At 40.9% G+C, this 12,786-nt stretch overlaps 1 protein-coding gene across 3 annotated transcripts in view; it reads left to right on the forward strand.

The window, feature by feature from the left end:
• The window catches only part of SENP7 (SUMO specific peptidase 7), a 71,909-nt gene that overhangs the window by 57,962 nt on the left and 1,161 nt on the right, over positions 1-12,786 (forward strand). For all 3 annotated transcript variants that reach the window (XM_074973233.1, XM_074973242.1, XM_074973252.1), the window contains 7 exons: positions 650-769; positions 3,414-3,506; positions 5,538-5,755; positions 6,269-6,318; positions 8,931-8,971; positions 9,236-9,304; positions 12,043-12,193. In XM_074973233.1, coding sequence (XP_074829334.1) covers positions 650-769; positions 3,414-3,506; positions 5,538-5,755; positions 6,269-6,318; positions 8,931-8,971; positions 9,236-9,304; positions 12,043-12,193 — 742 coding nt within the window. The remainder of the gene's footprint in view (positions 1-649; positions 770-3,413; positions 3,507-5,537; positions 5,756-6,268; positions 6,319-8,930; positions 8,972-9,235; positions 9,305-12,042; positions 12,194-12,786) is intronic.

Below are 12,786 nucleotides of genomic sequence, written 5' to 3' on the forward strand. Positions count from 1 at the left end.
ACCTTTGTTTGTTTTATGAAAGTTTTGCTGCAGTAACTGTAAGCGAGAGCATTGCAATCAAAAATTTCTAACCCGCGGGGAAGCAAAGCATAGCACCACGTGAATCTTTTGATACACAGGGCTTTGTTGAAGAATAGTATTCTCTGATAAACTAAAAATAAATTCTGCGGCAGGGGACCTGGATTCTGCAATTTTAAAAATTGAAGGGTTTTACTTAATGAATTAACTATGAAATGAAATAATACAATTGTAATGACAATACACACCTGTAACCTGTTGTTTCGTAGTCTTTGCAGGCTTGTTTTACAGTTGGTTCATGTTTTCAAGCTTATTTTAGTAGAAACTTAATTATTTAAATATGAAAGGATTGATTCTGGAGTACAGATCTCAGACAGAGGGTGGATTCAGTGGGGCTGTGCTCTTAATAACTGTGTTTGGCACTTAGATACTAAAGTGATAACCATCCATACACAATTAAAATAAGTTAGATAGAAAATTTTGACATGGCTAGCAGCTATAAAGATAACTGATTACAAAATGTAAGATAACCCTGATGTATTTTAATATTTTTGTGAGGATTATGTTGTCGAGGGGGGAAGGTAATTTCCACATAAAGAGTAAAAAGCTGCAATTGTTGTTTTTTCGGTAGATATCTCTTGTTGGAGAAAGCACCAAAGCAGCTTGCTGAGCGTTCGCATATTTTTAGCAGCTTCTTCTATAAGTGCCTGACCAGGACAGGAAAAAACTCTGAAGAAGATCCCAAACTGTCGTAAGTTCACTTCCAGATGCCATAATGTCACTGTTTACAAGTAAAGGATTTGTTACATTAACAGACAAGTACTGACAGTCATGGTTTTAATTAGAAGGGGGAAGAAACAAATTAGTAATATACATTGTTCTCCATGGATCACGCATAATCTTCAGTAAAGTGTCCTTTGGCATGTAGTATTCTGAGTGTTCTCAGATCTTCCAGATATGCCTCAAGTCACAGTTTAGGTTTGCAGTCATAGAATGGTAATGGTGGATTTTATTAAAGTTTGTCTGTGATGGACATTTGATTGTAAATACAAACAATGCTTTCGCTTTCCTCCAGATTCTTTTTCTGGGTCTAGAATTTAATATGTCTTCACTTAGTTTGATTACCTTTCTGTTGAAGATTCATGCAATTTTGCAAGAAGGACCTCTGTTTTTTTAATTGTTCTTTTTAAGCATAGCACATATAGCTGCTCCCTTTATTTATTAAGTTCACGTGGTAATCATATGTTTTTTTGCGAGAGAAGATTTCATATTGTGTAAGGGCAGTTCTCTGATACGGAGTCAGATTCTTTCCTGAGAAGTCAAGGTCTCTGAAATTTGCTGTACCTTGTTCATTGAGGATGAAATTAATCTCTCCTAACACACAGCAACTTGACTATTTTGTGTGTAGGTGTAACTTCCTTCCTCCCCAGATCCTAGGCTGACTGGAAGGCTGCAGTGTAGTCTCTTCACAGGTACTGTTCCTGCCTGTGGATTTTAATAGGACCCCTTCCCACTGCATGCTTCCTGTGCTCGTTTTGAGCTGCACAGTAGTGGATCCTATAGCCCCTCCCCTAACCTGCCCCCAAACCTTCTCTTTAGAGGCTGAGGGAGCTGGGATTGTTTAGTCTGCAGAAGAGAAGAATGAGGGGGGATTTGATAGGTGCTTTCAACTACCTGAAAGGGGGTTCCAAAGAGGATGGCTCTAGACTGTTCTCAATGGTAGCAGATGACAGAACGAGGGGTAATGGTCTCAAGTTGCAATGGGGGAGGTTTAGATTGGATATTAGGAAAAACTTTTTCACTAAGAGGGTGGTGAAACACTGGAATGCGTTACCTAGGGAGGTGGTAGAATCTCCTTCCTTAGAGGTTTTTAAGGTCAGGCTTGACAAAGCCCTGGCTGGGATGATTTAACTGGGAATTGGTCCTGCTTCGAGCAGGGGGTTGGACTAGATGACCTTCTGGGGTCCCTTCCAACCCTGATATTCTATGATTCTATGATTTATGTTGGTCTATGCAGAGCCAGCACAGAAACATGCAGGGGGTGCAGAATTGTTCCATCCTCTTCCTCAGCACTTTGTCCGTACCTTTGCACAGACACTGCCACAGTTCAGGTTGTAATAATACAGATGGCTTCTGGAACAGGGGGTATTTCACTCAAAGTTGACTAATGTGTAGAACTTTACAAATCACTCAGTAGTTTTCACATCATCCTATGCTAAATTAGAAAACGTGAAAACTAAGTTTTGATTTCCTGAAGATTTTTTGACAGTCTCCCTTAAAAATGGAACTGTATTTTTTCACTGTAAATTGGAGAGGAAATATGGTCTAGTAGTTCAAACACAGAACCAGGAGAGATCTGCATTCTATTCCTAGCTCTTCCACAATGTGTGATCTTGTGCAAAGCCCTTAAACTCAGTTCCTTAGATTTTTGTCTCTGTAAGATAGGGTTAGCCAATAATACTGGTCTTCAAAAGGGGTGTTGTGAGGTTTAGTTCATGAATGTTTGTTTGTAAATCATTGAAGATCCTTGGTTAGAAATTGTTACAGAAGCCTAATATCACCATCTTCCATGGCCAATTGCTTGGTGCAGGAGTTAGTGGATGAGGGTCTATTGCCTGTGTTATGCAGGATGTCAGATTAGAAGATCATAATGGTCCTTTCTGGCCTTAAAATCTATGGATAAGCTAGCTCAAATAAGTTGAACTGAAAAGACTCGGAAAATTACTCAGTATACAGATCAGTCCACCTGTTCTGTAAGTGACTTCTCATAGATTCTTGATGAGGTGTTTTGCCAGCCTCTGCATCTCCCCTCTCGAAGTGCTCTTGAGATTTTTTAAAAAAGGACTTGTTTAGGGTGGGAAGCAGTAGAGTTTATCGGGGAGCTGATTTCCAGCCTGACACTTTTGTGAGTACATTAATGTTAAGTACCTTTAAAATACATTCCCTTTAAAGATGTTTAAATTGGCAGAGCCCTTCTTTTCGGACACAGAAAAAGAAATTATTCCCAAATATTTGCTTTGATTTTAAGTTAACACAGCTGTATTGCCAGCCCTAAGCATTCAGAAATCATGAGTTTGGTCCCCAAAATCATGACACTTAAAAAGATATTCAGAGTTCATTTTACTTACATTCTGGTTTTTGGCCTTGAGCATACAGTGAGGGTGGGGAGTCACATGGTACAGAATTTTCTCTGCAACAGGGAAGTCTGGGAACCTTTTTTCAATGTCAGCTGAGTCTCTCGCATAATTGCATGACTCTGGTACCTGCGACTTTAAGAGGAACACCACATATTGCAAGACTTGCAGTAAGTTAATGAACGTTGGCAACACTGAAGTCCTTCAGCAGAAAAACCCAAAGAAACAAACCAATGGTAGTTGTTGTCTTTGTATTCACAGAGTGGCACAAAGAAGACATAAAAGAGTAAGAACATGGACTCGACATATAAACATCTTTAATAAAGATTATATCTTTGTGCCTGTTAATGAGGAGTAAGTATGACACACATACTTTTGAAATAGTTTTTTGTGGGGCCATTTTCTGAATCTTAAAATTTCAAAGATTTTATATTTACTCTCAAAGGAAGCAGTGAAATTTCCATAGTCCAATATTTTATGATCCACCAGCAATCGAAATAAGTGCCACTAGAAAGCTAGGGATTCCTGATAGATTTTAAAGCACTAAACACCATGCTGTCTGTCTAGATCGGGGTGGTCAAACTTTTTGGCCTGAGGGCCACATCGGGGAATAGAAATTTTATGGTGGAACGTGAATGCCCACAAAATTGGGGTTGGAGTGTGGGAAGGGGTGCGGGCTCTGAGGTGGGGCTGGGGATGAGGGGTTTGGGGTGTAGGAGGGTGCTCTGGGCTGGGACCGAGGGGTTCAGAGGTCGGGGGGGATCAGGGCTGGGGCAGGGGTGCAGGAAGGGATGCAGTTTCCGGCTGGGGGTGTGGACTCTGGGGTGGAGCTGGGGATGAGAGGTTTGGGGTGCGGGAGGGTGCTCCGGGCTGGAATTGAGGGGTTTGGAGAGCTGGAGGGGGATCAGAGCTACGGCTGGGGGGTGTAGGGAGAGGCTCAGGGTGCAGGCTCTGAGCAGCACTTCCCTCAAGTGGCTCCAGGAAGCAGCAGCATGTCCCTTCTCCTGCTCCTACGCAGGGGGCCCGGCCAGGCGGCTTTGCACACTGTCACATCCACAGGCACCGCCCCTGCAGCTCCCATTGGAGTGCCAGAGGGAGCCATTGGAGCGTGTAGGAGTTAGAGGAGGCCACGCTGCGGCTTCCAGGAGCCGTGTGGAGCGGCCCCTGACCCTAGGTCCCAGCTAGAGCGCCAGAACGGGGCTAAGCCGCGTGGTGCGGCCCCCGACCCGGCATCCCAGCTGGAGCGCAAGAGCAGGGCAAGTCCCAGATCCCACTCCCCAGCTGGAGCTCGTGGGCCAGCTTAAAATGGCTCCGGCCCGCGGACCGTAGTTTTCCCACCCGTAACCTAGATGAAGAGCCTGCATTTCCAGTGGTGTAACAGATTAGTCTCTAACTCTAGCAATTTAGGAGATTGGCTAAAATGTCAGAATTGAAGTGGGGGAGTAATCTAAATAGTTTTAGGGTGTGCTCTCATTATGTACCAGGGTTAGAAATGCTTTGGTTGATCAGTACAAACACTCCCAGGACTGTTGAGCTTTTCCGAGTGCGGATACTCTCTCGTTGGTCAGCAAGAAAATAATTACATAGACTCTGAGTTTAAAAGTAAAATAAAGAGCAATCCTGCTCGTTGTGCGGAAAATATAATTAGTTTAAAATAAAGTTCCTCCAAATGTTAGCATTTCATATGCATCTGGTTTGAAGAAAGCTATTTCCTTGCCTCCAGTAACCTTTGCTTTGTGGGTCTTTATTCCAGAAAGGCTTGGTTGTATTTTTAGGGTGTTTTTTTTTTAGTTGTCATCATATACCCTATGAACTTGGGTACTTTCCTGTAAGCAGGTCCCTGTAGAACAATACATAGTACTGCAGTACCAGTACCAATATATGGGCCTGATTCTACACTGCCCCACACGTGGAAGTCCCATTGAAGTTGATAAGTGATATCAGTGGAAGTTGTGTATACAAAAGAGCAGCTGAGGTCATGTAAATGTGTTCAGGTTGGCGGAATATATTGTGGACTATATCCATGTTTTCATACCTGGCACTGATCATTCGATTAGGGTATCCTGAGGTTTTTGTTTTGTTTGTTTGCAGGGAGTGTGTGTTGAGAACCAGATAGGAGAAGTACTTGAGAACCAGGAAAGTGAGAATTATCTTTACAACAGTGTCCTGCTGCAGAGGTGAAATGAGTAGGAGTATATGTGTATCATTGTGTTCTTCTAAATGAACATCGTAAAGGTCAGAACTGATAGACATACAGTGGAGCAACAATGCATTAGTTCCATTAGCTCACTAGTACCAAAGGCTTTCCACAGCGTTTAAAGGACTCTTGAATACTGAATTGCTGACATTTTATTTTTTTTATTTTTCCTCTCATCCCCATGGTAGATCTCACTGGTACATTGCAGTTATTTGCTTTCCTTGGTTAGAAGAAGCGGTATATGAGGACTGTCCAAATCAGGGGTCACTGCAGTCCCAGACTCAGCAATCTCCACTTCAGTCAGAAAAGAAGAGAGAAACAGTTAGAACCAACACAGTGCTGGTCTTCAGTGATAACTGGAAGAATAAAGAAGACCTGGATGTAAAGAGCAATCTGCACTCAGACGGTAGTGATTTTTTAAAAAGAAAATGATGAAAAACTGTTAGCTTTATGCTTTAATGAGGCACTTATCAAAGAAAACTTAATTCTTTGCAAGACTGATTTAGTAGATTTTTTAGGTTACCATATGTAGTAAAATTTCCTGATATATTAGGGGCTGTATTATGTTCTTGATGCCTGTGTGCAACTTTCTTAGACATGAATGGAAGTGGCATGTGCAGATCCAGCGCATGATTTAGTGCTAAATGAGGTTTCCATACTAGGATCCTGGCCGAACTCACATCAAAGTCAATGAAAAAAATCTCATTGATTTCAGTGCGAGTTGGATCAGGACCCTAGTGAGGTTCTTCAGCAATATTCAGCCATTCAGACATGCTTGTACCAAAGGGAACTAAAGCTAGCTTATGTTCATGCCTCCATCTTTACAATGCGGATAGAGCCATTGATCAAGAAATGCAAATATTTCAGCCAAAAAATAGAAAATAATTGTTCTTATTTTAAATTTACTGTCTCACACTAGGTAAAGATCATCATGCTTCATCTCCAAATTTGGAGTCAAATCATTATGAAGTAAGTACTTTTCTGTACTGACAAGAGAGAAACAGTGAAGTCTTTAGTGGCAATCTGACACTGTCAGATTAAAAACTACATTTAAAAATAAAATTTAGGACAAAACTATCTGCTAATGTCCTTTTAGGTAAACAATAACAAGTAGTAGTGTATATTTGGATGTATTGGACAAGGACATGGTTGGGTTTTATTTTTGCTTGGCATAACTAGGCTACTTGAATGTCACTGCTTTTAAAATAAAATTACATTTTTGTAAAATTGACTTGACCCCTCCGATCCTACTTGATATTTGCCATCAGGCTCTTCATTAGCGAAGTTTGTTGACTTCCAGGAGAAGTGAATTACATGTGGGGAGGAGGGTAATAATTTCCATTAATGTTTTTAACAGCTCAACCTTGTAAAATTTTACTCTCACAGAGCAAGTTTTTTTGAATATTGAACAAAATGATAAGGAAATAAATCATTATAATGTCTAGTGAAGAGCAGAGGAGTATGTGTTATATCTGGGCTGGTAAATTTGCATGACTGTTTTGCAAGGTTTACTATCTGCATCCAAACCAGTATTGTTTTTAGGCTGGGTTATTGCTTTCATAGTATCTGAAACATGTTTCCCTATAGCTTCTTGATTCTGCATCTTCTGAGCCCAATCTTGAGCTGATGGGCTCTGCTTGTTCTTTTAAAGACTGAGAGAGGCGTAATGGAAGATCTGATTCATAAAGAAGCTCAAGTGTCTTTAGGATGGTTGGATTCTACAGAACTCTCACCTCTGGGACTGGCAGGGAGAGCAAACTCTAAGGGGAAAAAAAATGCAGGCAGGCAGATGTTCGTTGATTTTAAGAAAGGGTATGGGCTAGATTGTGGCTCAGTCTAATGCAGCTGCAGAAAGGATTGAAAGGGTCTGAACTCCTCCCATCCGCCCCATGTGACTGCATAGGACTTGGTCAGATTCTGGGCACAAGATGGAAAGCAGAGGCTGAGCATCTGGTACTCCTGCTTTGAAAGTAAGTGGATGAGAAAGGGGAAGGGAGTAGGAGTCATGTCTGTGCACTTCCCCTAGGCACCAGCTAATAAAACTGGTTGGATGCAAGGGACAGGAATATGATGTATGGCTAGTAATGAGCTGATGCAGTATATTCCCCCAAACCTGAAACAGGAGCTCAGGAGAAATTGACCCAGAGAGGTGCATCTGAGTCACAGTTCCTTTCCGCAGCTTCTTCTGGGCCATTCACTCCCTCTTTGAGAGTAAACTCTCCATCTCGCCCTTAGTGCTTCTTCGAGTGATGGTCCGTGTGTGTATTCCACACATGGGGTGTACAGGTGCACCATGAATCCGAGTCCGGAAAATTTTAGTAAGCAGTGTCCGTTGGTCTGCACACGTCCAGTGGAATTCCTCGTGCTTTGAAAAGGGCAGTGAGGACTGGTGCCTCTCCAGTTCCTTCTTACTGCTGCATGGCTTGAGTCAGAATCCCATGTTTGCTTCAACCTTCCTCTTCTGTAAACCTGTGAATACGATTTGTAAATTGTTTAATGGCGTAATATTTTAGTGTTTTTATAGTTAGTTTAGTTACTCCCCACCCCAGTGAGCTTCTTCCTCCAAAGAGGGACTATGCCAAGAGTTTCTGGGTTCAAGAACTGTGTCTCCTACCCACAGCCACCAGCTCTGCCTCATATCACCATCAAGTGCAGCATCTGCCTCTCTCCCCCTCCCTGAACTCGGGACGAATGAATTTGCCATCTGCAGAGCTACTTACCTGTAGCTGAAGGTTCTTTGAGATGTGTATTTGTATTCCATTACTGCCCTTCATCCCCACTGTTGCAGATCACCTCTAGATTCATGGTAAGAAAAGGAGCTGGAGATGCTTTGGTCCACACTGCCCTTTGTGCCCTCGGTTCAGAACATGAGTTCCACTACATAGGTGCAGACCAAAGGACACTGCTTACTAAAAATGTCCAGAGTCAGGCCCATGGTGCGCATGTGTAACCGTATGTAGAATACAGATAGGGACCACATATCTCGAAGAACCTCCAGTTACAGGTAAGTAACCTCCATTTCTTGTTGGTGGCAGTTAGAATAGAGAATATTTAAAAGGGATGTAGTTACCTTGAAAATCTCACTTATTTTAAAAAGATTTCCCTATTATAGTACCTAAGATTAGTAGAAAAGAAGTTAGTGGAAAACAAGTTTCTATAAAGTTTCCCTATTTTTTCAGTGTTTACTTTGTGCATTTGGCAGCACTTTTTGGGGTTTCATTGATTCCCCGCTATGCTACTTAGCTAGTCAATTTCTCCCTTTATGAAATGATCGCTATAAACATCAACAGGGGAGCAGCAAAAACTTTTTTTAAAGGATTTTTTAAAAACAAGAAATACTATTTAATGAGTCCTCTGTTAGAATTTTATCATTTCAGAATTCATGTTGAAGTCCCTTTTTTGTTTACCTCTCAGTGAAATACATTAATATTTGATTGTTTTGAATATATCATAGGTATTTCAGTTTCTTGATCACTTTTTTACATATTAACTTATCACATCAGGTGTCACCTCATAAAAATATGGAGTCATTTTGTGCTTTTTCTGGATACAACTTGTAAAATTTATTTTATGTTTTTCAGAGCTCTTTAAATAATTCCAAATTAAAGAAGATTTGTAAAAGGTAGGTTTATGCTTTCATAATAATGTAACAACACTTAAGTGTCCATATTCAACAATTTGGCAGCAACATTGAGCACTTGATTCAACTTTACACATAATAAGGGTTACCTTTAAGGGGTGCATTGTTCAGGTTTCCCCATTGATTCCTTTACCTTTCTACTCATATTACCACTGAAATTAAGTCACAAAATAAAAACCTCTTTTTGCCACTCAACTAATATGCCTAATGAAAGATTAAGCTGATTTTTGTTTTTGCTGTCAACAGGCCTTGTATACTCATCCTGGATTCTTTGAAAGCAGGTTCTCTGCAGAACACAGTTCAGATCTTGAGAGAGTAAGTAACAGTTTTTTTCTTGTGTTAGACAGGGACATTGTCAAAGCAGATTTTAGACCCAAAATATCTGATTTACATTCTTTCAAAAAATTGTACAAAACCTAAGAGCAGTAGAAAAGTTTCCATGATTTATTTAAAAACAAAACAGCAGCCTGCAACGCAAACTTCTGTTGTTCAGTTGTAAACATCTCTCTACAGGATTGACACGATTACAGGCCTGCTTCAATATCCTAACTAAATATAGTGCAAAAAAAGAAAAAAAGTGAGAGGTATGCTAGACTTTTTGGGGGGGGAAAAAAAAAATCTTCATTTCGGTTATCTAAGGTGTTGTGATAATGCAGGTCAGGAATGTTGTTGTGTAATTCTTTTAAACCTGAAAGTTTTCTTTTTAAATGGCCAATTTTTCAAAGAGTATCCTTCAGTTTTGTGAGTGTACAATTACAACATTTCAGTAGAATGCAGTTACTGCATTTTTGCACACAGATGAAATATGATACCTGGTTGAGGGTGGCTGAATATTTGGTATTACTGATTTAGTCAGATTAAAATATTAGTAGCTGTCTTAGAAGGCAAGAATAAGAACTGCCCTGAAATGTTGTATGCAAACTCAGTGCCCTTACAGAAAAGTATTTAGGGGAAATATAAACGTATATAATTTTTAAATGATCATATTCTCAAGTTGTTATCATGAGTTGGAGTAGTAACCTGAGCTAAATGAGAACAAAAGCACTACTGTAAGTATATGGATGGAAGAGAACTCGATGACGAATCCTTGGTGTCACCCTTTCAACACCAAGCGTTACAACATCATTCTTTGAGTGGTGTTGCACAGAGCAAATGACTTTAACATAGCATACACAAAATCTTTTTTGAATCAGTGCCCTACTGACAATATAAAGTATTTGGGGCCGAACTGGGATGATGTTCTTCATTGTGTTTAATGAAAAGAGTAAAATGCAGCAGACCTAATAAAAATGGTCAGTGATGGAAACTCCACCAGGACCCTTGGTAAATTGTTGGGTGGTTAAAAACAGTAATTAACTGTTGCAACAATTTACGAAGGGTTGTGGTGGATTCTCCATCACTGACCCTTTATAAATCAAGATTGGATGTTTTCTAAAATCTGCTTTAGGCATTATTTTGGGGTAGTTTTATGCCCTGCCTTTTCTGTGGGTTTTCTCATAGGAGAGGGCAGTCATGCCAATGGTAAATTAGCTCTAAACTGGATGAATATATGAGCACACAGATCTTTGTATTAACTAGGGAGTGGGCTTCATTTGAACTCTGAAGCTCTTACATTCAATTGGGTGTGTACCTTCCACTTTTCAGTGGCCTGTCTACCTTTTCAGGAGTGGTGTGGGTTTTGGGTGCTCGTTTCTGAGAGGCCTCAGAAGCACTGAATGCTTGCAGCTCTAGCTGAAGTCCAGCAAAAGCTGTGGGTGGTTGAAAATCAGACCCAGCATGTCTCAAGGAATCCAAAATTAGTGTCAAGTATCAGAGGGGTAGCTGTGTTAGTCTGGATCTGTAAAAGCGGCAACGAGTCCTGTAGCACCTTATAGACTAACAGTCGTATTGGAGCATAAGCTTTCCTGGGTGAATACCCACTTCTTCAGATGCATGTAGTGGAAATTTCCAGAGGCAGGTATAAATATGCAAGCAAGAATCAGGCTAGGGATAACAAGGTTAGTTCAATCAGGGAAGATGAGGCCCTCTTCTAGCAGTTGAGGTGTGAACACCGAGGGAGGAGAAACTGCTTTTGTAGTTGGCTAGCCATTCACAGTCTTTGTTTAAGCCTGAGCTGATGGTGTCAAATTTGCAAGTGAACTGAAGCTCAGCAGTTTCTTTTTGAAGTCTGGTCCTGAAGTTTTTTTGCTGTAGGATGGCTACCTTTAAATCTGCTATTGTGTATCCAGGGAGGTTGAAGTGTTCTCCTACAGGTTTTTGTATATTGCCATTCCTAATATCTGCTTTGTGTCCATTTATCCTTTTACATAGGGATTAGTGGGCACTTTTGAACATTTGGTTCAATGTGTAGCTGTTGCAGTCAGAGGGCAATAGGGGAGCCTTCTGGTGAACACTTGTAACTTCCAGTGAATGGTAAGAACAGTCCCTGAAGCCCAGTGGATGCCTGGCCATCATCATGTTACAAAAGTGGTTCCTAAAGGCTGTCATTTAATCTTTACCATAGATAGGGTATACTGTCAAGTTGAAATTGCTGTAATCTAACAGCAAGTAGTTCAGTTTGTTCCTAATTTAAATTCTGATGTTATATTTATGGTTTGCTTAGCGTGAACAACATGCTTTTTATTTATTTTTGTGTGTGTGAAATGTTTGACAGCATGAACCTAATTCACAAATTTTACACTCTGCATAATAATCATGCAGGATAACTATAGCTCCATCAAGTGTTTAAGAAGTGCCGTTGTGTCTTTCTGATGGCTTGAGGAAACCCTGCACAGATGGCTGGTCAGAATTACCTTCCCATTTAAACTCTACCTTGGCTATCTCATGCATGATATAAATTATTTGGTATGGCCCCGTATGGCTATTACACAGAACTGAACCATGGAATTATCTGTAACTGTTCAAGTGAGTTTTCGTGAGGGGTTGTTGAGGAAGCAAGTTGATTAGAAAATTGTGGCGTTTACTCAGTACTGTCCTAGAGCAGGTAATACCCAAAAAAGGTCAGAGTTTAGCAGGCCCTTCTTGAGTATTTAACTTACTCTGTTTTATTTCAGGTACCTGGAAATAGAGTGGGAAGCTAAACGAAAAACACACCGGGAATTCAGCAAATCAACGATGCTGGATTTCTGTCCCAGAGTCCCGAAACAGGATAACAGCAGTGATTGTGGGGTATATTTACTGCAGTATGTGGAAACCTTCTTCCAGGTACAGTATAGAAATATTACAAATGTCTGCCTATAACCTTCTTCTGGGTGAAATCCTCAAATCTCTCTGAACGCCTAATGGTGAGGCATAATATATTGTTCCACTTGAGGAAGGGGAGAGAAGATCTACCCTTGACCTGGAGGCAGGGCTGCCCCTCTGTTTTCTTTTGCAGCTGGAGTATAGGCAACTTGTATGTAGTTTTCTGGCCGCTTGATCCAGGGTGGCTTCTACCCTCAGACTCCCAACCCTGCTGGTGTATTTGAAGTCTGTGCAGAGCATGTGGGGGCGGGGGAAGAGGGAACCCTTGCATGTTTGTACTGCCCCTTTCCTACATCCCTGAACCAAAGTCCTGTGCACGGAGAGTTCTGTTTGGGTCCTCAGCCCATGAGCAAATTTCTCTGTGCCGAAGAGCATAATACGCTCCTATGTAGGTGTGAGCCAGAGTTCAGCGCTGATCTTTCTGAACAGCTCACTTTCTAGCCACCTGGTGCGGTGCTTTTCTGTACTCTGTTACCTTTTTCTCTTCATTATAACTTAATGTTTAGATTTCACATTTTTCTTCCTCTGAATGATTAAATGTGTGATCATTTAAA

Source organism: Natator depressus, chromosome 1 (genome assembly GCF_965152275.1).
Source record: "Natator depressus isolate rNatDep1 chromosome 1, rNatDep2.hap1, whole genome shotgun sequence".
Lineage (NCBI taxonomy): Eukaryota > Metazoa > Chordata > Testudines > Cheloniidae > Natator > Natator depressus.